The 25,180-nt window shown below is 43.8% G+C and overlaps 1 protein-coding gene across 2 annotated transcripts; it reads left to right on the plus strand.

Annotated features, from left to right (window-relative positions):
* Positions 1–4,523: 4,523 nt before the first annotated feature.
* On the plus strand, positions 4,524–23,024 carry DAGLB (diacylglycerol lipase beta). Of its 2 annotated transcripts, XM_058156993.1 has the most exons (15): positions 4,524–4,670; positions 6,114–6,265; positions 8,109–8,283; positions 8,848–9,106; positions 10,161–10,283; positions 11,081–11,208; positions 12,579–12,705; positions 13,854–13,937; positions 15,091–15,168; positions 16,429–16,509; positions 16,619–16,746; positions 18,454–18,522; positions 18,998–19,070; positions 20,257–20,510; positions 21,700–23,024. In XM_058156993.1, the coding sequence occupies exons 1-15, from the start codon at positions 4,576–4,578 to the stop codon at positions 21,881–21,883; spliced, it is 2,010 nt and encodes a 669-aa protein (XP_058012976.1). In that variant the 5' UTR covers positions 4,524–4,575; the 3' UTR covers positions 21,884–23,024. The 2 variants fall into 2 exon arrangements, with proteins under 2 accessions (XP_058012976.1, XP_058012977.1); XM_058156994.1 differs by lacking the exon at positions 6,114–6,265 and having other exon boundaries at positions 4,551–4,670.
* Positions 23,025–25,180: the final 2,156 nt, after the last annotated feature.

Raw genomic sequence — 25,180 nt, forward strand, 5'->3', positions numbered from 1 at the left:
GCCCTTTTCCCGGAACTGATGGGGATTGTAGTCCAATCCTTTTGCAAAAGGAAGCTGCCCAGCCTGGCCCCCGACTCGGGCACTCCTAACGTGGAGCCACAACCCCAGCAGGCCGGCCAACCGGCCGGCCGGCGTCTCAAAGCAGCCGAACGAAACCGAAACTGCTGCAAGCCTGAAACTCCCTTGAGCAATCCTTACCTCTTTGACTCCAAAGGCGTGGCCTCTTCCGGCCTGCGCATGTGCCTTCCTGCCAAGCCTGGGTGCCGAGGTCAAAGGAGAGCTGTACGCATGCGCCACCAAAACAGCAAAAAAAAAAACAAAAAACACAAAACCAACAGCAGTCGGCCCGGGGATCCTGGAGTGACGTCACGGCGTTCTGACTCCGCGGGGCGCGAGGCGAGTCTGCTTTTTGCAAAAAGCGAAGGCGCCGAAGCGCGGAGGGTGCAAAAGCCGGGCAGGTGGGTTGCAAGCGCTGGAGTGGGTGGGGGGGTGGGGTGGGGGGGTCTGGAAATAGGGGAGGTCCGATGAGTTGGGGAAGGGTCCTTGGTTTTTTTGCAAGAGCCTGGACTGGGGAGAGGACCTTCCTGGGTGGGTGTGCGAGCAAAGCTTTGGGTTGCCAGGGGGGAGAGATTGGCATGGGCTAAGAGGCAGGGGGCGGGTATAGGGGCCTGGAAAGAAGCGGGAGTGATGGGTCTTGGGCTGGGGGCGGGAAGGGAAACCTTGGGAAGGTGGGGGAAGAGCTCGGAGGGGCTTGCTGGGGGCGTCCCCATGTTAAAGAAGGGGAGCAAGACTTGTTCTCCCAAGAACGAATTTGCAACCGAGAAAAAAAAGAAAAGCAGAAGTTTGCCCTAAAAAGGCGGATTTAAAGCAGCTTTGACCCAGATGCGTGTTTGGCCACCTTCATTGGTGATGGTATTCATGATAAATAAATATTCATGATAAATGAATAGCAGGTAAATTAGCTGCGGTTCCCTTGGATTGCAAGGCGATCCATCTGGTCGGTCCTAGAGGAGATCAACCCTGACTGCTCTTTAGAAGGCCAGAAAGATCCTGAAGAGGAAACTCAAATCCTTTGGTCACCTGATGAGAAGGAAGGAAGGACTCCCTGGAGAAGAGCCCAATGCTGGGAAAGATTGAGGGCACAAGAAGAAGGGGACGGCAGAGAATGAGGTGGCTGGATGGAGTCACTGAAGCAGTAGGCATGAGTATAAATGGACTCCAGAGGATGGTAGAGGACAGGAAGGCCTGGAGGAACGTTGTCCATGGGGTCGCAATGGGTCGGACACAACTTTGCAACTAACAACAACAACAAATTAGCTCAGTGTTTACATGTTTTGCTCCTCTATCAGCCTTGGCCAGCTTAGGTGGTGATAAAGACCTGTGGGTTTTGTCCAAAACATTTAGAACGTGTCCTCTCTTGGACCCCTCTCCTTCAACTGTCCAACAGACGTTATGCCCCGATAAATATTCAGTTTGTTATGGTGCCACCAAAACGTTCTTGAGAAGGTGTGTGTGTGTCTATGAAAGACAGAAGTGATGCCTTAAACCTCTACGACTTCACCAAAGCTGCTTTGGAAGGTGCAACCAATCGAGTTGAAAGGAGGAGATGGAAGTCTCATTGGTTGATGCCCATGGTGTCCTCAAAAAGCTTGGAAGGACATCTAAGGCTTGAAGAGCAAGGAAGGAGGTTGAGAAAGAATTTTTTTTTTTATTGGCCAAGTGTGATTGGACACACAAGGAATTTGTCTTGGTGCATATGCTCTCAGTGTACATAAAAGCCCAAACATCTTAAAAAGTTCAAGCTAACTGTGAAAGCTGTTATGTCTGAGATGATGTGTCTAGAACAGGGGTCGGCAACTTTAAACACTCAAAGAGCCATTTGGACCCGTTTCCCACAGAAAAGAAAACACCGGGAGCCACAAAGGTCCTAACCGGAACACCCCCCCCCCCATTCAATTCTGGAGTTGACCGGAAGTCCGGTTTCCCCACCATAGAGTCTCCTCCTAGCACAGCATCCTTTTTCCTCTACCTGTCCTAACTGAAAGCCCTATCAATTGTGGAGTCTACTGGAAAACCTGCCCCTTGCCATAAAATCTCCTCCTGTGCTTTGCTTCCCCCTCCCCCAAACCGGAAGGTCCGCTCAAAATTGTGGCGCCAACCAACAACAGAGGGATGAAAGAGCCACATGTGGCTCCAGGTTGCTGACCCCTGGTCTAGAACAATAGTAGATATCCTTCATCACTTGAAGCTCTGGTGGCACCTGCTAGAGAGGTTCTAGAGCAGGGATGGCCAAACTTGGCCCCTTGAAGAGCGGTGGACTTCAACTCCCAGAATTCCCCAGCCAGCAACTTGCTCATATTTATAGCTCATGCTGGTTGGGGAATTCTGGGAGTTGAAGTCCACCGCTCTTCAAGGGCCCAAGTTTGGGCACCCCTGTTCTAGAGTTTCTAGCACAGAGCAGAAAGTTGGATTAAGATGACTTAGAAGTTTCCCCCAACTTCTAATTTTGGCCTCTACAAGTAAATCTAGTTTTCTTTTCTGTTAACTTGGGTACTTATATTTTTTGTTGTTTTTTTCTCCCCTATACAGCGCAATGGTGGGTTTCAAATTTTTTTTTTTACTACCGGTTCTCTGGGCGTGGTTTGGTGGGTGTGGCTTGGTGGGCGTGGCATTTCTACCCCACTCCAGGGGAAGGTTACTGCAAAATCTTCATTTCTTGCCGATCAGCTGGGACTTGGGAGGCAGAGAATAGATGGGAGCAGGTCCAGTCAGAATTTTTACTGCCGGTTTTCCGAACTACTCAAAATTTCCACTACTGGTTCTCCAGAACTGGTCAGAATCTGTTGAAACCCACCTCTGATACAGCGGTACCCATCATTCATTGGTTCCTGGAGGTGTGATGAGTACCAACCAAAATTTTCCCATGAGAAACAATGTAATGAGTCACAAAGACAAGTTCTAGCTTGTGCGTTGAGTACCAAACAAACGATGAGTCCCGGGACCAAATTTTCCCGCATCCAATTTGATGAGTTTCAAAGCCCTCGAGTACCAAGATACCACCGTATTTCCTTTTCTAGTTGTTGTCGTTGTGTTTGCCGTTCTTAATTTCTTCTGTAAAACCCTGTGTCGTGTTGAGATAAACGCACAAAAATATTTTTACGTAAATAGGCTCCAAGTCCCAAGTTGTTTTCCATGGGAGAGATAAGCGAGAAAGGGATAACCTGGTGTTGGGTCTCCTCCTTTTCCTACAGTGGTAGAAGAACTGAAGCCCAATTTCCACTATGCCTGGACTGATGCTGTTTGGCCGGCGTTGGGCTATCGGCAGTGATGACTTCGTCTTCCCTGGAGCCTTTGAGTTGTTCATCAGAGTGACCTGGTAAGATCTCTTCTCTCAGAGGTAGGACTACTACTAGACATAGCAGCTCAGTTCCTGTAGATCAGGGGTGACAAACTCAAGGCTTGCGGGCCAGATGTGGCCCATGATGTGGTTGGATCCAACCTGTGGTGCTGCCCTGGTCTACCCAATGCAAAGAGGAAAGTTCAGGCCAGCGTGGCTTCGGTCCAGTCTACCCAATGCGAAAAGGAAACATGCCAGCCGTTTGGGGGAGTGGCGTCAAAATGGCCACACCCACCCAGTTGGCCACACCCATCCAGTGTCATGCCCGCCCGGCTCCCCCTGGAGGTCAACCACAGTCCCGATGCGCCCCTCAATCAAATTGAGTTTGGCACCTGTTCTAGAGTTTCTAGCACAGAGCAGAAAGTTGGATTAAGATGACTTAGAAGTTTCCCCCAACTTCTAATTTTGGCCTCTACAAGTAAATCTAGTTTTCTTTTCTGTTAACTTGGGTACTTATATTTTTTGTTGTTTTTTTCTCCCCTATACAGCGCAATGGTGGGTTTCAAATTTTTTTTTTTACTACCGGTTCTCTGGGCGTGGTTTGGTGGGTGTGGCTTGGTGGGCGTGGCATTTCTACCCCACTCCAGGGGAAGGTTACTGCAAAATCTTCATTTCTTGCCGATCAGCTGGGACTTGGGAGGCAGAGAATAGATGGGAGCAGGTCCAGTCAGAATTTTTACTGCGGTTTTCGAACTACTCAAAATTTCCACTACTGGTTCTCCAGAACTGGTCAGAATCTGTTGAAACCCACCTCTGATACAGCGGTACCCATCATTCATTGGTTCCTGGAGGTGTGATGAGTACCAACCAAAATTTTCCCATGAGAAACAATGTAATGAGTCACAAAGACAAGTTCTAGCTTGTGCGTTGAGTACCAAACAAACGATGAGTCCCGGGACCAAATTTTCCCGCATCCAATTTGATGAGTTTCAAAGCCCTCGAGTACCAAGATACCACCGTATTTCCTTTTCTAGTTGTTGTCGTTGTGTTTGCCGTTCTTAATTTCTTCTGTAAAACCCTGTGTCGTGTTGAGATAAACGCACAAAAATATTTTTACGTAAATAGGCTCCAAGTCCCAAGTTGTTTTCCATGGGAGAGATAAGCGAGAAAGGGATAACCTGGTGTTGGGTCTCCTCCTTTTCCTACAGTGGTAGAAGAACTGAAGCCCAATTTCCACTATGCCTGGACTGATGCTGTTTGGCCGGCGTTGGGCTATCGGCAGTGATGACTTCGTCTTCCCTGGAGCCTTTGAGTTGTTCATCAGAGTGACCTGGTAAGATCTCTTCTCTCAGAGGTAGGACTACTACTAGACATAGCAGCTCAGTTCCTGTAGATCAGGGGTGACAAACTCAAGGCTTGCGGGCCAGATGTGGCCCATGATGTGGTTGGATCCAACCTGTGGTGCTGCCCTGGTCTACCCAATGCAAAGAGGAAAGTTCAGGCCAGCGTGGCTTCGGTCCAGTCTACCCAATGCGAAAAGGAAACATGCCAGCCGTTTGGGGGAGTGGCGTCAAAATGGCCACACCCACCCAGTTGGCCACACCCATCCAGTGTCATGCCCGCCCGGCTCCCCCTGGAGGTCAACCACAGTCCCGATGCGCCCCTCAATCAAATTGAGTTTGGCACCTCTGCTGTAGACATTGGAGTCTCCAATTTGGAAAGAGATCCATCTTGTGATGGACATCTAATTGTGGTTGAACGTTGGCCTTTTCTCCCCTCCTTTCATACCCACCTTAAATGTTCCCCTAGTAAACAAAAAAAGGGAGAGAACTTCAGCCACAATCCATAATGACCTTACACTGTCACCAGTGCGCCAGTACTGGTAGTCTTCCAGGATTTAGGAAGCTGAATTGCAGCCTTCGGATTTGGCCAAGACGCTCTGCATAATATAAAGGAGGGTGACCTGCTCAACCACTTCCAGGATGGAGCTCATTTCTTGGGCTGTTTTGTGGCTGCTTATAATGGAAACCTCAACAAAGGAGGCTTTATTGTGCTTTTGTGAAGCCCTTTGTGGTTCTGTGCTTAGTTCGTCTTCTGAAAAGACAGAGACTTCTGCTGAGAGTGTTCAGGGGATAAAGCTTTCTTTCTTTCTTTCTTTCTTTCTTTCTTTCTTTCTTTCTTTCTTTCTTTCTTTCTTTCTTTCTGTCTTTCCTTCCTTCCTTCCTCCTTCCTTCCCTTCCTTTCTTCCACCTTCCCTACTTCCTTTCCTCCTTTCTTTTTCCTTTCCCTTCCTTCCTTCCTTTTTCCTTTCATTTCCTTTTGTTTCCTCTTTCTTTCTTTCTCTCGCGCTCTCTCTCTTCCTCCTCCCTTCCCTCCTTTCTTCTTCCTTCCTTCCTTCCTTTCTTTTTCTCTCCCTCCCTCATTCCCCCTTTCCTTTTTCTTTTCATTTCCTTTCTTTCTTTTTTCCTTTCTTTCTTTCTCTATCTCTTCCTCCCTCCCATCCCTCCTTTATTTTTCTTTTGTTTCCTTTCCTTCCTTTCCTTCCTTTCTTTTTCCTTTCTTTCTCCCTCCCTCCTTCCTTCCCTTTCTTTTTCCTTTTCTTTCCTTTTCTTTCTTCCTTTTTTTCCTTTCCTCCTTTCTTTCTTTCTCTCTCTCTCTCTCCATCCCTCCCTCCCTTCCCTCATTTTTCCTTTTGGTCCTTCCTTCCTTCCTTCCTTCCTTCCTTCCTTCCTTCCTTCCTTCCTTTCCTTTCCTTCCTTTCCTTTCCTTTCCTCAGGTGGATCGGAATTTTGGTTTTGTATTCCATACACAAAGGACAATTTAACTGTACCGGAGGAGGTCTGCTGAATAACTACCTTCTCATCCTCCTTATCCTCTTGGCGTTCATCATAGCTGCTTTGTCGTCAGTCACGTACACTAGCATGCAAGGTAATTTGTCTTCATTGGTTTACGGATTAAGGAAATCCACTGTGATTTCGGGTGTTGAACGTCAGTCATACTAAATGTCATACAAGAAGCTTCTTGGCACAGAGATCGGTCTGTCCAAGTGGTAGTTATAAATGTGTATTATAATACAGGTGTGTTATAATTTTGTAGCACAAAAGTATAATCTTAAGAATGTCTTTGCCTATAAGGAGATTTTCCTTCTAGGAAAAGTTTTTTTTTTTAAAAAATGTGGTAGCTAAGATGTGACACCCACTACAGGGAGTCCTTGACTTACGACCACAATGGAGCCCAAAATTTCTATTGCGGAGTGACTTTTGCCCCATTTTACGACTTTCCTTGCCACCGCTGTTAAGCGAATCGCTGCAGTTGTGAAGTTACTAACACGGTTGTTAAGTGAATCTTGACGTTGCTTGTCAGAAGGTCGCAAAAGGGAATCACGTGACTCCGGAATACTGCAAACGTCATAAATATGAATCAGTCACTGAAGGTCCAAATTTTGATCACATGAGACCATGGGCAGGCTGCAAGGATTTAATTTTTGCATTTATATCCCGCCCTTCTCCGAAGACTCAGGGCGGCTTACACTGTGTCAAGCAATAGTCTTCATCCATTTGTATATTAAGTCAACTTATTGCCCTCAACAATCTGGGTCCTCATTTTACCTACCTTATAAAGGATGGAAGACTGAGTCAAGCTTGGGCCTGGTGGGACTTGAACCTGCAGTAATTGCAAGCAGCTGCTGTTAATAACCAGTCTGAGCCACCAGAGGCCCATACAACAGGATTGTACGTCACTTTTCCCAGTATCGTCGTAACTTTGAACAGTTGCTAAAGAGACTGTTGTAAGTCAAGGACTACTTGCAGATGGCCCCATCATCCATCAATTGATAGGACGGGAACGTGTTTAGGTCCTCAAATGTTTTCGATCTAAAATAAAACCAGTTACGGCTGTTCTTTTTCTACTCCAGGGGTGTCAAACTCAAGGCCCGGATCTGGCTTAGATCTGGTGTCAAGGTTCCAGAAAAACCTCTTCTGCAATAAAAAAAAACTCAGAAGCCATTGTTTTTCAGAGTTCTTTACTAGCATGCAGAAACTGGCACACGATGAGTGAAATTCCAAAACTGAACTTCCGGATTCTTTTCCCAGTTATACAAACCCCAAGAGTCCCACCCCCCTGACCCCTTTGCTGGTCACATGGTCCCACGTTCTCCCAGTTCATTCGAATATCTTCTTGCCACTCTTCCTACAGATGTGAACACCATCCGACCTTGACCGCTTGAAGAATGTTAACATACCCCTCAGCCCCCCTTCTTCCCCTCAGGGGAAAAATGTGGCAGTGTCTGGAACCCTAAAGTCTAGTATGGTTTCCAGGAACGTCTGGAACCCTAAAGTCTAGTATGGTTGACATCTGGCCCGCTAGACCGCCCTGGAAATAGCGAAGGACCAGCCTGCAGTGTGTCTGCCAGCGAAAACAGGCTGGCTAGCTCCATTTTCGGCTGCGACCGCTTCCTGCAACCCTCTGCCAGCGAAAACGGAGCTCGGGAGGGCCGTGGGCAGCCCTCCCGAGCTCCGTTTTCGCTGGCAGAGGGTTGCAGGAAGCGGTCGCAGCCGAAAACGGAGCTCACCAGCCTATTTTCTCCGGCGGGTGCTTAGACCACCACAGGTGCAACCTGAAACGAGTGATGGCGAACTGGACATGCCCACCTCAGCCACGTCCACTCTGGGCCCCCTGATGCGCCCCCACATAACCCTGATGCAGCCCTCAATGAAATTTGAGTTTGACCCTCCCCGTTCTAGTCCCTAAGTCAAATGACACTGTTTTCCAGGAACCATTTCCAACCCGGGGCCACGAAAATCCCTTCCGAAACTTCTGTACGTCCGTCTGGCTCTTTATATCCCAGAGCTGGTCTGGGCTGTTGTTGGAACTGTGTGGATCGCCGACAAGCGAATCAATTGCGAAAGAGCTATGAGCGATGCTATTTTTGGGACCGTTATTGTCAGGTGAGGTTGTTCTGCCTTCTGTTGCTAGACAGGGGGTCGGGATATGGCGTCCTAAATAGGAATATTCATCTGTTTTGGGATGCAACTGGATATTTTCTCTGCTTTGTGAAGATAAAGGAGGCCTTAAATTCATCTAAAGGTAAAGGTTCCCCTCGCACATATGTGCTAGTCGTTCCCGACTCTAGGGGGCGGTGCTCATCTCCGTTTCAAAGCCGAAGAGCCAGCTCTGTCCGAAGACGTCTCCGTGGTCATGTGGCCGGCATGACTCAAACGCCAAAGGCGCACGGAACACTCTTATCTTCCCACCAAAGTGGTCCCTATTTTTTCTACTCGCGTTTTTTACGTGCTTTCGAATTGCTAGGTTGGCAGAAGCTGGGACAAGTAACGGGAGCTTACCCCATTACACGGCGCTAGGGATTTGAACTGCCAAACTGCCGACCTTTCGATCGACAAGCTCGAATTTTCTTGGCAAGAGAGTCTGGGGGAACTTTTAAGAGATGCAAGTGTTGCAGGTTGTATGTCTCACAAGTTTTTATGGGATTTCTCCTCTGTTCTTCACATCAGCTGGGTGATCATGGTCTTCACGCTGGTGGCTGTTTTCATTTTCTTTGACCCTCTTGGGAGGAAGTCGGTCTACCTGGCTGACTACGCCAGCCGCAATCTGGAGAGCAGCCAGTCGGAGCAGCTGTTCTGCAACCTCAAGAAGAGGGCCACACGAGTCTGGGAAAAGAGAATCCGGTTGTTGTGTTGTTGCATTGTGCAAAACGACGATCACCGCGTGGCTTTTACCAGCATCGCCGAACTTTTCCGTTCCTACTTCTCGGTAAGAGGTCGATGGTCGTGTGTTGTGTGTGGTTTTGTCTTTGTGCTCTGAAACTCTGGGAGAACAAAATGAACTATGAGTAGCCTCCACTTATGAACATTCATTTAGCGACTGTTCGAAGTTATAGTATTACTAGTAAAAGTTACTTACAACCAATCCTCAGACTTACAACTGCCACGGGTCGTCATTTGGACACTGGGCAGATGTTTCCGGCTTCACTGTCCCAAGGTCATGTGATTGGCCGTTGGGACTTTCCTAGCGGCTTCCAACAAGCAAAGTCAATGGGGGGGGACTGGATCCGCTTAACGACCATATGGTTCACTTAATAACTGCTGTGATTTGCTTAACAACTTCGGTGAAAAATCGGTTGTAAAATCTGGTGCGACTCAATTAACAACCACCTTGTTTAGCAATGGAAAAGCAAGTTATCCTTGTGGTCATAAGCCGAGGAAAATTAGGATCCAGCTCCCATTATTAGTAAAAATTTTGTTTTAGTTCTCATTTCTGGTGTCAAATTTTTGAATGATTTTAGGCAGCTTTTTCTGGGCAGAAATGTATGTTAACGGTTATAGGAGTTCTGGAAATCCCATAACAACCTTTTTTTTTTACACCTTTTTGTTAATGCTACGGATCCGGGCCTTGTCGTGAAATAACTTGTACGTGTTTTATCATTGTTTAATCACCCTCAGCGATTTATAGTCTAGCACTGGAGAATGGTTTTTAATTTGCGTAGCGGGAAAAAGAAAGCAAACGGTAAAAGTAAGCGGGGCAAGGCCAGGAAAAAAGACGGAGATTTGTTTAGCCCTGAGCATTTTGAGCTCAGGAAACCTGAAGTACGCAAATAAAAAAAAAACCTGACTTTTTTCAGCTTGACTTTTTGGTCTTCCAGATAAATCCAGAAGGATTTGTTCTCATTTCCCCCCCTCCCCCCCCCTCTCTTCTTTCTTTCTTTCTTTCTTTCTTTCTTTCTTTCTTTCTTTCTTTCTTTCTTTCTTTCTTTCTCTCTCTCTCTCTTTCTTTCTTTCTTTCTTTCTTTCTTTCTTTCTTTCTGCAGGATACCGACTTAGTGCCAAGCGACATAGCAGCAGGCCTGACTCTGCTCCACCAGCAACAGGATAAGGTCGAAAATTCAAAAGACCCCGATGAAGTTTTAATTCAGCCCCCATCGCCTCCTTCAGTAAGTCTCTCGCACCTGTTACAAGGCAAATTGGCGCCACACGCCGTCTGCTTGGTGGGCGCGACTGAAGCCCGGATAGTCCTTGACTTACGACTTGTGACTTAGCAACTGTTTGAAATAACAACAGACCTCCTTTTGGGCTATTTAGGTTTGAAGTTCGAAAGGTTTTTTAATTTTTTAATTTTTTATTTATTTTATTCATTTTATTTTATAATTTTCTATTTTATTATGTCATTTTCCATTTTATTATTTTTATATTTATTTTATATTTTAAAATTCATTTTATATTGTTTTATTCATTTTATTATTTTATTATTTTATATTTTATTTTATTCATTTCATTTTATATTTTTTATTTTATATTTCATTTTTTTAAATTTTATACTATATTTTTTATTATTTTATTTTATTATTTTATTTTTTATTTTTTATTTTACTTCATTTATTTTATTTTTGAATTTTATTTTTGAATTATTTTACTTTATTTTATTTTATTATTATTTTAATTATTCATTACATTTGTTTGCTGCCTATCTCACAAGTTTGGGCCTCTCCGCATGTAACCTGACCAAATTTGGGGTATTCAGCCACACAGCCCCATTGACGGTCATTTGCAGCATCCTGTAGTCACGGGACTTCATTTTATATCAGTTTTTCTGAAAACGACGGCAATTAACTTCCAGTTTTTGGGCAAAACCCCATCTGCCATAGCGAACTGTGATGCTTGTTTAATGACTGCAGCATTTGCTTAATGACTCCCCCAAAAACAAATGGTTGTAAAATCGTCTCTTTCACAGGGAAACGATTTGGAGGTGGAATTAGAAAACGCAGCTCATTATATGAAGTTTGCAGTGGCAGCCTACGGCTGGCCTTACTATGTCCTGGCGAATCCTTTCACGGGTCTCTGTAAGCTTAGAGGGTTCTGGTAGGTCGACTTAACCTTCTTAAAAAGCAGGATGTGTGTGCAGATTTTTCAAGGTTGCTTGTGTCGTAGAGAATCTGGTTGTTGGAGAATTGTAAAACGGAGAGGATTAAGTGCGTGAAAAGTAATTTTCTGCACCACAGAATCCTTAATACTAAACGATCTTTTCTAATGTTTCAAATTTTTGTTTTCCTTTTTAATTATTGTAATGTTTTCACATTTTTAATTGCAAATTGTTTCTTAAAACCAACTTGTTCTGTAGCTTTAAAAGCTTGAAATTATCCTTCTGGGCTCCTTAGCACAATGACCTCCTTGCACTGTTATAATCCCAAAGGTGCTTTTTTTCAAACTTTCTTGGTTTTTCCCTTGAAGACGTTTCACTTCTCATCCAAGAGACTTCTTCAGTTCTGATCGAAGCTTCTTGGATGAGAAGCAAAAAGTCTTCAAAAAAAACCCCCAGAAGGTCCAGTTGCCTTTTGAAAAAGCTCTTTTGGGACAACCGTGACCTGGATGACTGAGAATTGCCGTAGAAATAGTGATAATATTACCAATTTCATATTACTATGTATTATAAAGAACGATGATAGCATTATTATACAGTAAGAATTGCATGTTAGCATAGATTTAGGTTGATAAAGTACTGTAGTATAGATAGTATCTTAGAAAATGCAAAAAACAAAACCTGATATAGAACTGGACGGGGGGAAAAAGAAGGAAAGGAAGAAATGATCAAGAGAAAAATATCGGAATAATTCAATATATTTAGACAATATTAGAACAGAACATGAGCATAACATGAAAACCAGGAGCCTGAGCTGAAATCACCTGGTGGCTAAGTAATCCTTGATTTACTGCTATAATTTAATATATTTAATAAGCTTCCACGGCCTCATTATAAGACTTACGTGCTTGAATGCAAGTCCTGTTGCCCTGAATTTGTATAGCTTTTAGAGTTCATAATAGAATCTGTATTCTAAAAATCTGTGACATGGAGAAACATAACTGTTCTCTTTTTTAAAAAAAATAACGGTTTTTTTGTTTTATTTCCAAAGTTAAAATACAAACTCCAAGATAAGTAAAAAAAAAAAGAAGAAGAAAAAGAAAGAAGGGATGTAACTGCTTTCTTTTTTAAAAAATAAGTTTATTTTATTTCCAAAGTTAAAATGCAAACTTCAAGATAAGTTAAAAAAAAACAAAGAAGGGAACAAGTACACTAGGCAAAACAAAATAAAAATGTGCATGAAAACAAAAGAACAAACATATGCATAGATTGTCCTCTCCCTCTAATTGACTCCTGATAAGTATATTTCAACAATAAAAGAAATCTACCTGTTCTCAACTCTTTCCGTTTTCTTTCTTTCTGGGTTTCTTAGTTGCAGAAACAGCTCAGCGCAGACGGAGATCATCGGGAGCGATTATCTTAACATGCATTTCGGTTCCATCCTGCAGATGACGGGACTGCAAAACAGAGACTTCATCCACATTAGCTTTCACAATAAAGTAAGCAGTTTGAAGGGATCTCTAGCAGGCCTCTGAAGCCTGCCTTTCAAAGTTTAGTTCTTGGGACTAAAGAAAAAAAGACACTTCTCCTCCGTTTAGAGTGGTCGTATGGCCATGGAGGACCTGGATGCAATTTTACAACAGGGCTTAGGTTTGATCTAAAACTGCTTTGGAGAATTGAAGACTAGAAGGTTCCCATTGCTATATGGCCGTGATGGCGAGTATCTCTCCAGGCATGCGAGCCGTTGCCCATAGCTCTTCTGGGTTCTGGCGTGCCGGCCAGCTGGTCTTCACACGCGTAGGAGCGCCGCAAATTGGAAGAGCAGCCTTCTGGTGTGCATGCTCAGAGAGCATTAAGGTCCCCATAGTCTTTCTCTTTCTCTTTCTCTCTCTTTGTCCACAAACCAGGGGTGGGTTCTACTTACTTTTACTACCGGTTCGCAGCGGGATTGCCCATGCGTGCTTGCTTCTCTCTCTCGCGCGTGCTTGCTTCTGCGCAGAAGTTTCCTGATGACGTTGGGATCGGTGGGCGGAGCCTTCCTCCGGTTTTACTACCGGTTCGCAAGAACCAGTCTGAACCGGGGACAACCCACCACTGCCACAAACCCCATTCTCTTCTAGCATTGATGATGTTACCTAGTTGGATCACGAAATGTCTGCAAGAAAACAACCAAGCTCAGAGAGAATTAAGGACCCCACAGTCCTTCTCTTTCTCTCTCCCTTTCTCCCTTTCTCTCTCCGTTTCTTCCTTCCTTCCTTCCTTCCTTCCTTCCTTCCTTCCTTCCTTCCTTCCTTCCTTCCTTTCTTTCTTTCTTTCTTTCTTTCTTTCTTTCTTTCTTTCTTTCTTTCTTTCTTTCTCTCTCTCTCTCTCTCTCTCTCTTTCCTTCCTTCTCCCCCCCCCCGGCAAACCCCACTCCCTTCTACCACTGATGATGTTCCCTAGTAGGGTCATGAAACATCTCCAAGAAAACAACCAGGCTGAGAGAGCACCAATGGCCTCACGATTCAATCCTGAGTTACAAATATTCTCTTCCATCTACCATCCTGCCTAGACTGGGTTAACCGTTGTCAGATGATCCCCTTCAGGGCTGAAAGGCCTCTCAAAAGATCCCAATCTAAAAAGGATCCTGTGCTGCTTCCGCTTTCAGATTTTTGAGATCCCTTTCTTCGTGGCCTTGGATCACCAAAAAGAAGCTATCGTGGTCGCTGTGAGAGGAACTTTATCGTGTGAGGTAATCTCTCTGCGTGTGGCTCATTGTGAGATTATGGTGGAATAAGCTTTTGCTAATGGAATCTTTTCGAAGTTTGGCTCGTATATATACCGAGAACCCAAAAAGCGATTAGATCAGATTTGCTTTGTGAACCAAATCCGTCAGAATATGTCACTCCTATCGGCTGTGACAATAATCTCTCTTTTTTTGCGTAAAGTTTTTTTTATTTTATAACATACAAAAATTTGATTTTCGATTAAATAGTGTGTTGGTCTGGGAACAAAGAGTTTTAGGAAATAATAATCAAAATGTTTATAACAACGTTCATTACATTGATATTAATTCTATAATCATAATATTTTTTATCGCATTTAAACAAACCTCCTTCGTTTTGTTGGTCCTTTTCTCACAATTCCAGGATTCTAACTTCTGTATTTGTCAGCTAACCATTGATAAAATAAATCCCATGTCAAGAAGTATTCAGTTTGTTCCTTTTCCTTAATTGTAAGCGTTAATCTATTCATTTTTGCACATTCTAATATTTTTTTAAACCACATTTTCATCTGTAGGGATCTCTTCGCTTTTCCATTGTTGTGCAAATTAATACATGTAAAATCAAATATGTATTCCCCATACTATACTTACCCGGTAAAATACCCAACAAAAATATTTCTGGCTTTCAATCAATATGTTGCTTTATCATTTTTTCCAAACACAATAATACTGCAACAATTATTTATTTATTTATTTATTTTTATTTATTTATTTTGTCAAACACAGCAATATATATAAGTATAAGCATGAAATGACCTTACAAATTGAATACAACCAAAGGGAACATTAGGACAGGGACGGTAGGCACGCTGGTGCTCTTATGCACACCTCCTTACAGACCTCTTAGGAATGGGGTGAGGTCAACAGTAGACAGTCTTTGGTTAAAATTTTGGGGATTTTGGGATGAGACCACAGAGTCAGGTAGTGCATTCCAGGCATTAACAACTCTGTTACTGAAGTCATATTTTCTACAATCAAGATTGGAGAGGTTCACTTTAAGTTTGAATCTATTGTGCGCTCGTGTATTGTTATAATCTTGATGTCTGTCTGACAGGCAAAAGAACATTCAAGACCTGTTTTGTATTTATTTTTATTCATTTTTATTTTTTTTTGCACTCAGGATGTCCTAACAGACCTTTCAGCAGACTGTGAAAGCTTAACTCTTGAAGATGTCCTAGACAATGGTCTTGTCCATAAGGTTGGTAAATACTTTTAGAACTGTTATTGGTTTTGATTGGCTAGCTGCCTGCTCTTGTTTGGATGCACTTCCATCCCACTGTCAACTTGCAAAGCGTCCCTGGCCTGCTCTGGAGTTGCCATAGGCAAGGGGGATGGGAAAACGGCGAAGCAGCACAGCAGCCAAAAACAAAAGCACATTCCAGACAAATCTCTCTCAAGGCTGTTTCCCTGGGTTACCCACAGCGGCCGGTGGGGAGTGATCTCTACAACCCGCAAAATTGCTCCGTTGGTGAATGTGACTGATGACACACCCTGGGGGGGAGGGGGAAGGCAGGGTCAAATCTGGGCCATAAATTACTTGGGGTCAGAGTTGGCTTCACTTGGAGCTCCTAATAATCATGAAGCTCCTAATAACTGGATTTCTTTTGAAGCTTGGCTCGAGGCTCATGATTAATTAGAGCAGCCGGAACCCTGACACCCACGATCCTGGCCTCAATTAGAAACCTTTAAACCCAGCAGTAATCTTTATAAGAGCAAATCAATAACGCAGAATATTAATAAGGGCAAACCACTGAGCCCGGGGTTTGATAAAGCTCTATCAGTTATGCTTCATTCGAAAAGGGCTCCTCTGTAGAAGAGTGCAGAGAAGAGCAACAAAGATGATTAGGGGACTGGAGGCTAAAACATACAAAGAATGGCTGAAGGACCTGGATATGTCTAGTTTAATGAAAAGAAGGACTAGGGGAGACATGATAGCAGTCTTCCAATATCTCAGGGGCTGCCCCAAAGAAGAGGGAGTCAAGCTATTCTCCAAAGCACTTGAGGGCAGGACAAGAAGCAATGGGTGGAAACTCATCATGACATGATAGCAGTCTTCCAATATCTCAGGGGCTGCCCCAAAGAAGAGGGAGTCAAGCTATTCTCCAAAGCACTTGAGGGCAGGACAAGAAGCAATGGGTGGAAACTCATCAAGGAGAGAAACAACCTGGAATTAAGGAGAAATTTCCTGATAGAACAATTAATCAGTGGAACTGCTTGCCTCCAGAAGTTGTGAATGCTCCAACACTGGAATTTTTTAGATTAGATTAGAATTCTATATTGGCTAAGTGTGATTGGACAACTATTCATCTCCCTGCTTGACAGAATTAGCCTGCATTGAGAAAGAAACTTTTTGCTGGGCCTGCTGGCACTCCTAATAAAGGGATAACTTCAGCGGGTTTGTCTTGTTTGGGGAGCTGGGTCAGAACAGTTGCTAATGTCTCACCCCTTTCCCTTATAGGGGATAACCCAGGCTGCCAATTATATTTATAGGAGACTGATAAACGATGGGATTTTGAACCAGGCGCTCAGCATTGCACCCGTAAGTTGCGGCCTTTGGACTCTGTTCTGTCTCTCTGATGCGGCAGCCGATTGGGATTTCCCATTGGGATTTCTGCCTTTTTTTCCTTGTTTGTTCTCTCTTCCCCTAGGAATATAAACTGGTCGTCGCTGGCCACAGCTTAGGAGGGGGCATTGCCTCCATCCTGGCTATCATGCTCAGAAACTCATATCCCAACATGAGATGTTATGCTTTTTCTCCACCTGGCGGCTTACTGAGGTATGTTATATCCCGTTGCTTCTTTTCATGGGGGATCAGCAGATCCGTCGGGACATAGATCAGGGCTCCAGGTGGAGCTGGGATTCAACCTGGATCTTCCTGGGGTCATCCTGGTCGCTGGTTGAGTCAAATTGCTTCCCAGTAAGTGTCTTTCTGCCCTGTCTTATAATGAACAAACTAAAGGTAGCAATAGCACTTAGACTTATATACCGCTTTACAGCCCCTCTCTAAGCGGTTTTCAAAGTCAGCCTATGGCCCCCAACAATCTGGGCCCTCATTTTACCAACCTGGAAGTCAACCTTCAGTCAGGATTGAACTCCAGACTGCGGGTAGAATTAGCCTGCAGTACTGCATTCTAACAATTGCACAAGAAAGGGAAGGAAGGAAGATAGCAATAGCCCTTAGACTTACCGTATTTTTCAGAGTATAAGATGCACCAGAGTATAAGACACAGCTTAGTTTTTGGGGAGAAAAATAGGAAAAAAAAATCTGCCTACCAAGTATTCATCTGGCTAGCGTCCTTAGTCTGGTCAGCTTCAGCACATTAGTTTGCTGGTTTTTTATCCCCTGCTTGGGGATAAAAAACAGCTTCTAAAGCACAGTGAGAAAAACAGGCAAAGCACGGAAGATCGCTTCACTCGCTAGTGCCTCGTTAGGGCTGAAAAACAGCTTCTAAAGCACAGTGAGAAAAGCAGGCAAAGCACAGAAGATCGCTTTACTCGCTAGTGCCTCGTTAGGGCTGAAAAAGAGCTTTGAAAAAGCTAAATTCAGAGTATAAGATGCACCCAAATTTTAGGGGGGGAAAGGTGCATCTTACACTCCGAAAAATACGGTATATACCGCTTCACAGTGCTTTATATTATGACGGTTGCAGTGTCCCAGGGTGAGATCATCCCTTTTTGAGACCTTCTGTCGTGTCCCACTCCTCCTCTGACGACCGGGTCTAGGAAGTCCGTATCAAGCGTGGCAACGAAGCCTCTGCAGCTTGTTAAATTCCTTCGAGGTTTCTCAAGGCAGGCAGGAGTCCAAGTTGTGACTTCAGCGATAGCAGCAAACTAGATGAGACTTTGCTTGACTCAAGGTTGGAATGCCAAAAGCAGGTCCTTTATATAGGCTGTGGGGTGTGGCTCCATGACTCCAGGCCTGCCCCTCCCTTCCTTTTGCTGGCGTCACCTGTCAGATCTCCGGAAGCGAGGATCCTCCCACTCTGAATTGTCTTCAGCTGTCTCTACTGTCGGCATCTGGGAAAGGAAGGGGTCAGAGGGAGCAGGTCGGGTAATTGCACCACTTGGCTGACTTCACACTGGAAGCCATCTTTCACACTATATATATCTTCTCTAACCAATGATAAAATTGCCCCCATATCTTAAAAGTATTTCGATTCCTCTCTTTCTTTAATTGTCAAAGTCAATCTATTCATTTCTGCACATTCCAATATTTTCCTAATTACTTCTCCCTCTGTAGGGATTTTCTCTGCTTTCCATCTTTGTGCAAATACTATCCTCGTTGCAGTTATAACATGTATAATCAAATATATATTTTCTGTACTAAATTTCTCTGGTAAGATACCCAATAGGAACATGAAGTGTTGTAAGTTGAGGACTACCTCTGTATGTAATTAAACACCTTCCATTATCAATATTGGTCGTGAGAATCAATTATCGGCTGCCCTAATTGTGCTTTCCTTCTTGTTTCTTCTCTTTGAAGCAAATCCCTTGCGGACTACACCAAGCAGTTCATTGTGTCAGTCATTGTGGGGAAGGACATCGTTCCCAGGTAAGGGTACACAACGTGTAAGGTAAAAGTAAAAGTTCCCCTCGCACATATGTGCTAGTCGTTCCCGACTCTAGGGGACAGTGCTCATCTCCGTTTCAAAGCCGAAGAGCCAGCTCTGTCCGAAGACGTCTCTGTGGTCATGTGGCTGGCATGACTCAACGCCAAAGGCGCACGGAACGCTGTGACCTTCCCACCAAAGGTGGTCCCTATTTTTCTACTTGCATTTTTTAACGTGCTTTCGAACTGCTAGGTTGGCAGAAGCTGGGACAAGTCACGGGAGCTCACCCCGTTACACAGCACTAGGGATTCGAACCGCCGAACTGCAAACCTTTCGATCGACAAACTCAATGTCTTAGCCGCTGAGCCACTGCGCGTCCCTTACGCAATGTGTAGTTCGGGTTGAAATCAGCGCCTTGAATTCTGCCCGGTCTTGAATTTTGACCGTTGCTTCTTTCCGTCGTTGTGCCCGAAACAGGTTAAGCATGCTCAATTTGGAAGACCTGAAAAGGAGAATCATTAGAATCGTTGCCAACTGTAACAAGCCCAAGGTAAAAAAAAAAAAGCCTCTGTAAATTGTTTTAAATGGTATTTTGGGGATGAAAAATGGGGCTGGCTTTAACTTTTTGCCGTTTCTTACTTTATGGCTGCGGAGATTCTCAGGAACTCAGGCCACGGTTGTCCCAAAGGTGCTTTTGGTGGTTTTTTCCCCCCAAAAGGTGACTTGAAGACATTTCGCTTCTCATCCAAGAAGCTTCTTCAATTCTGAAGAAGCGAAGAAGCTTCTTGGGATGAGAAGCGAAACGTCTTCAAGGAAAAACGAAGCCAAGTTGCCTTTTGAAAAAACAGCCCTTTGGGGTGTCAGGGTCCCAAGTAACACCCCCCAATGAAAAAAGACTCCGAGGCTTGAAGTTCCTCAAAGTTCCATTTTATGAGAGAGGTCATATTGGCACATCTGGGAAAACCCGAATCTGAAAGCTTCCAAGTTTTTCCCACCCAAAGGAAAGTCCAAGTCCCTGCCCAGCACCCACATAATCCCTCAAATGGTCCAATCAATGCACTTTTTAAAAAAAATTGCATTTATATCCCGCCCTTCTCCGAAGACTCAGGTCGGCTTACACTATGTCAAGCAATAGTCTTCATCCATTTGTATATTATATACAAAGTCAACTTTTATTGCCCCCCCAACAATCTGAGTCCTCATTTTACCTACCTTATAAAGGATGGAAGGCTGAGTCAACCTTGGGCCTGGTGGGACTTGAACCTGCAGTAATTGCAAGCAGCTGCTGTTAATAACAGACTGTCTTACCCGTCTGAGCCACAGAGCCACAGAGATTAGTAACAGCAGAAGAGGCTAAGAGGAGTAGCAACTCTCCTATTAATTCCCCCCTCCCCCATACATCTAGGCCACTAAAGAAACCCCATGTCAGGCCTGGAAGCCATCTTTTACACTAGGCCTTCAGACCTGCCACATTTCCTACTGTGGGAAACTGGGAGGGGGGATAGCATGGAGCATAGATGATACGTAGTCATAATAACAATCCTTACTCTGAGAGTCAAGGACATTTTGCCCTGCACCTGGACAGCTGGAACTGGGAGGGATCTCCAGTTGGGACAGTACAAATGGTTCTAAGTTGAGGACTATACCTGTTCCACCTCAATCTGATCCAAATAAAATCAATTTCACAATTTCCTTTTCTGTTCCTTTTGTTGTCTTTTCGATCGCACAACATCCAGTACCAGATTCTCTTACATGGATGCTGGTATGAAGTCTTTGGAGGCAAACCCGATAACTTCCCCACCGAACTGGATGGCAGGAACCAAGATGCTTTGACCCAGCCTCTCCTCGCCGAAGAGAACCTGATGGCCCAGCAGTCGCCTTTGTACACTAGTTTAGACGACAATTCCCCTTTAGGGTCCAGCCCTCAGTACCCTCATTTGTTTCTCCCGGGGAAAATCATCCACATCGTCGAAGAAAACAGCACAAAAGGGTAGGTGGATCATTTATAGGTTCATAAGCCAGGATGTACCTTGGTAGTTGCTCAGCCTTCTCCAGGATACTGGGGAAATGCCTTCAAGTCCAGTGAAAAGAGGAAAGCTGTAGTTTGGTGTATAGTGGCTAAGGTGCTGGCTTAGAAATCAGGAGATGGTGAATTCTAGTCCTGCCTTAGCCCTGAAAGCCAGCTGGGTGACTTTGGGACGATCACCAGGAGATGGGGCGTTCTAGTCCTGATTTAGCCATGAAAGCCACTTGGGTGACTTTGGGCCAATCACTAGGAGACAGTGAGTTCTAGTCCCACCTTAGCCCTGAAAGCCAGTTGGGTGAGTTTGGGACATTCACCAGGAGATGGTAAGTTCTAGTCCTGCCTTAGCCATGAAAGCCAGCTGGGTGACTTTGGGACAATCACCAGGAGATGGGGAGTTCTAGTCCTGATTTAGCCATAGAAGTCAGCTGGGTGACTTTGAGCCAATCACCAGGAGATGGGGAGTTCTAGTCCCGCCTTAGCCCTGAAAGCCAGCTGGGTGACTTTGAAACAATCACCAGGAGACGGTGACAAAATTTTGCCTTCGGGAATCCTTTCCATGTTTTGTTCTATGCTAGTTAGGAATGTGCAAAAAAAACATGGCTTTGAAACATTCCATGCGTAAATATTTTGCAGAGATTCCCAGTTTGTTTGTTTTTAGTGTGAAGGGGTTGTCTCAATGTTCTATTGAGCTTCTCCATTTGGTTTTCTCCTTGAAGCCCTTCTGAGATCTCAGTAGAAGAGAAAATTCGGAGCTCGGGGTTGAACTGTGGGGGTCTTTGGTGCTCTCTGAACCTGGTGGTTTTCTTGCAGACTTTTCATTACCCAGCTAGGTAATGTCATCAGTTCTAGAAAGGAGTGGGATTTGCTCTGTGTTTATTAATTAAACTGTTTCAGTTAATTAAACAGAGTTTAACTAGTTAAATTCCTTAATTAAGTTGTGTGATTGGTAGTTCCTTGATTGGAGTATTGTTACTGGTTTACATTCCAGATATTCTTGGGTGGCCTGTTTCATCCCTGACTTTGCAAAGGTTTGCATGAAAAAAATTGCACCCAAGTGTTAATAATATCCAGAACTTGATGACTTACTAAGTATTTAAATAAGGCATAGAATCATAGACCTCCAATTCAGCGTTGACATTGTCTTCTTTTGCAGCTGGTTCTCTTCTGAAATCAAGTATTCAGCCAGCTGGTCGCGAGAAACCGCCTTTGGTAGTATTTTAATCAGCCCCAAGATGATCACCGACCATTGGCCAGACATAGTCCTCAGAGCTCTCCAGAGCTTGGTCCAAACCGATACATCTTGCGTTTCGTGTCGATCCCAAGGTGAAGCTTTCTGAACGTTGTATAATGGCAGAGATGGACAAGCACAACCTGACTGTGTGCCAGGTGTTCACAAGAACAGCATTTTAGCAGTTCAGTTGTGTGTGTGTGTGTGTGTCTAAAACCAGAAACCAGAGAAAGATCTTCAGATGTTTCTGGATGTCCGACCAACTTCGGTTGGGATAACATCTTCCGGACTGCTTGTAACGGACTGAGATGTTGAAAGACGCGATTTCATGGAAGTTTTTAATAGGTCACATCTGCCCAGGGACTGTGGTGATTTGAGAAGAACCCAACTGATGGAAAGCGTTGGTTGATGTGCTCCTGAAGACCCTTTAGATCCATCTACATGTTTTTCGAAAGCACATTGTGTTATCGTCAAACCAACTCCCTGTGGCATAGTGACCACACCTGAACTGCAGGGTTTACGAGGTACTTGTTAAATGTGTAAGTAAATCAGGAATGTTGGTGAAAATTAACGTCAAGATTTTGGCTATTTTGGATATGCACCGATGGTGATTATGTTTCTACTGATGATCAGAAATGTCTTGGGTTTTTCTTTCTTTCTTGAAAGGAATGAGCATTTTACATGCTTTTCGTTGACGGAACTTTTATTCTTGTGGGGGGATCTGTGCAATGACGTCTGTTTTTGTTTACCGTTCTCTTTAACACCGCTGAATGTGCAATTAACGATAGAAAATTTAAAAGCCACGGTCTTTGGTTCGTGTTAGCACAAACCAGAAAGATAATTTTAGCTCTGTATCAAGATTTATTTATTTTTTTAGCAAAACAATCCTACCATGCTGTATAGAGCTGATAAAAAGTTTGGCGCGACGGTCGTAAGGAACAAATCCAGATCAAGTTGATTAGAGGATTCTTCAAAACTTGATTGCTGTTCCTAATAATGGTTGGTACCTTTTTAGGTGATGTTCTTGGATAGATCTTCTAGTAGGCTAATTTTTAACGCATTCGCTTCCTGGGAAAATTACGCAAATCCAGGAACGGACATGCTATTCAAAACAAATATATTTCTGATCTGGAAGCGAACAAAATTTGAATTTGGCATTCCTTTTTAATCTCAGTCTGCTTTCGATGGCGGCGAATAAGAAGCAGGTCAGTTAATGGGCTTTAAAAAACCCACAGGTAGTCCTCAATTTACGACCACAATTGGAATCAAGAACCTCTTGTTGCTAAGCAAGGCAATTCAGTTGCGCCCAATTTTGAAATCTTTTTTTTTTTTTTGCCATGGTTAAGTGAATCACTGCTGTTAAGCAAATCATGCGGACGTTAAGTGAATCTGGCTTACGCCTTTGGCTTTGCTGGTTGGAAGGCAGTTGGGAAGTCACAAGTGGCGATCACATTGAACCAAAATGCTGCAATTGTCCTAAATCACATGATTTGCCAAGCACCCAAATTTTGATTACATGGTTGTGGGAATGCTGCGCTGGTTAAGTGCAGGAACCATTTTTGTTTTTTAGTGTAGATTTGGTAAGCAAAAGATTATCAAGAATCAAGAACCACCTTTAAGGCCAAGGCAGAATTCCAGTGTTGGAAAATGTAGGTGTTTTATATATACAGTTAGAGGTCAAAATTGTGGAAACCTTTTGGGAAAAGTGTATTTTTGAGGTTTGATGGCTAATAACACTACTTTTTTGGGGGGGAGTTTCAAGATAATCCTCTTCCGTTGCTGGGATGGCCTGGGAATAGCCCAGACTTTAACCCAGTTGAAAGTCTATGGAGCTGACTAAAGGAACTTGTTAGTCAGAAGTGACCCAGCAATAAAACCCAGTTAATAGAAGCAATCCTTCAATCTTGGTTTCACATTATAACAGTTGCAGAACTAAAAGACTTGGTTCACTCCATGGGAAGACGTCATAAGGCCATCATTCTTGCTAAAGTTTACCCAACTAAAGATTAACTGACATGGTGATCATTTTTGCACATCTCGTTTTTTCCACTGTGATCATTTTTGTACCTCATTTTCTATGTGTTTCACTTTTCTTCTTTATATTGTCACTGCTATTCTAATAGCAAACCCTTCATAAAAGTGATTGCATTACATTCTTGATTCTGTTATCTTTCCATTGATATATAATTTTGTGGTACTACTCCAACAACAAAAAGCGGTGGTGTTAGCTATAAGTTTTAGAAAATACACTTTTCCCAAAAGGTTTCCAGTTTTGGCCACTGCTGTATATACTTTCTCTTGCACATATTAATATTTGGTGCCTAATAGGGCATGTTTTCTGTCAAGCTAACATGTGGATTAGCTTAAACTAATGTGAAACTGACTAGTTTTTTATCAGGTTTATCTACCATTATTCATGCTATACATTTTGGGCTCAGTTTGCATCGGGCAATTTTAAAAAGTCTCACGAAAGAGGGGTTTCTCTCTCCCCCAAAAATGGGTCAAATATTTACAGCCAGGTCCCCAAAGCCTCTCTGCTGACATTTTTGGCTCCATTAAGGAAGGTTTCTGCATAAAAGCGACTTTATTGGAATAAATAAAAAGTGGCATTCTGGACAGTATCCCTGTTGCGTGCAACAAACGCACAAAATTATGGAAGGAGTCTAGCAATGAGGACCGTTGGCCTACGCATCATCTATAGATAACATCCCGATATTTTTTTCCCCCATTAAAAATAAGTTTCCATCCGATCAGTGTGTTGGTGTGTTTTCTCCTTTCAGGGTCACAAACAGGAAGATTCATGGCAGTGTGTTATAGCCAGACACTGGTGACATGAGAAGTTGTACATGGAAAGGGGTCACAAGGGTTGCCTTCCATTATTGGTTAGAATGGTGTTTCTCGACTCTAGGAACTCTTTAAGATGGGTGGACTTCAACTTCCAGAATTCCCTAGCCAGCCCTAGGGAATTCTGGGAGTTGAAGTCCAAATATCTTCGAATTCCTAGTATTAGTGAATCGACTGAAATGATTTTCCAGCAGTTAACGCGTATCACTGCAATCTTATAAAAGAAATTACCAGCAAAATGGGTAGTCCTTAACATACGACCACAATTGAGCCCAAAAGTTATGTTGCTAAGACTGTTAATTTTTCCCCTTCTGATGCTCTTTCTGGCCACAGTTGCTAAGTGAAACACTGGTGTTAAGTTAGTAACACAATTGTTAAGGTGAATGTAGCTTCCCCGTTGACTTTGCTTCTCAGAAGGCCGCAAAAGGGGAACTTAACAACGCTGCCACCGTCCTAAATAGGAATCAGTTGCCCAAATGCCCGAATTTTGATCATTTGATCATGGGGATTGGCAACGGTCGCAGGAAAAAATGGTCATAAGCTACTTTTTCAGTGCCAATGT

The sequence above is a fragment of the Ahaetulla prasina genome, chromosome 14 (genome assembly GCF_028640845.1).
Source record: "Ahaetulla prasina isolate Xishuangbanna chromosome 14, ASM2864084v1, whole genome shotgun sequence".
Classification (NCBI taxonomy): Eukaryota; Metazoa; Chordata; class Lepidosauria; order Squamata; family Colubridae; genus Ahaetulla; species Ahaetulla prasina.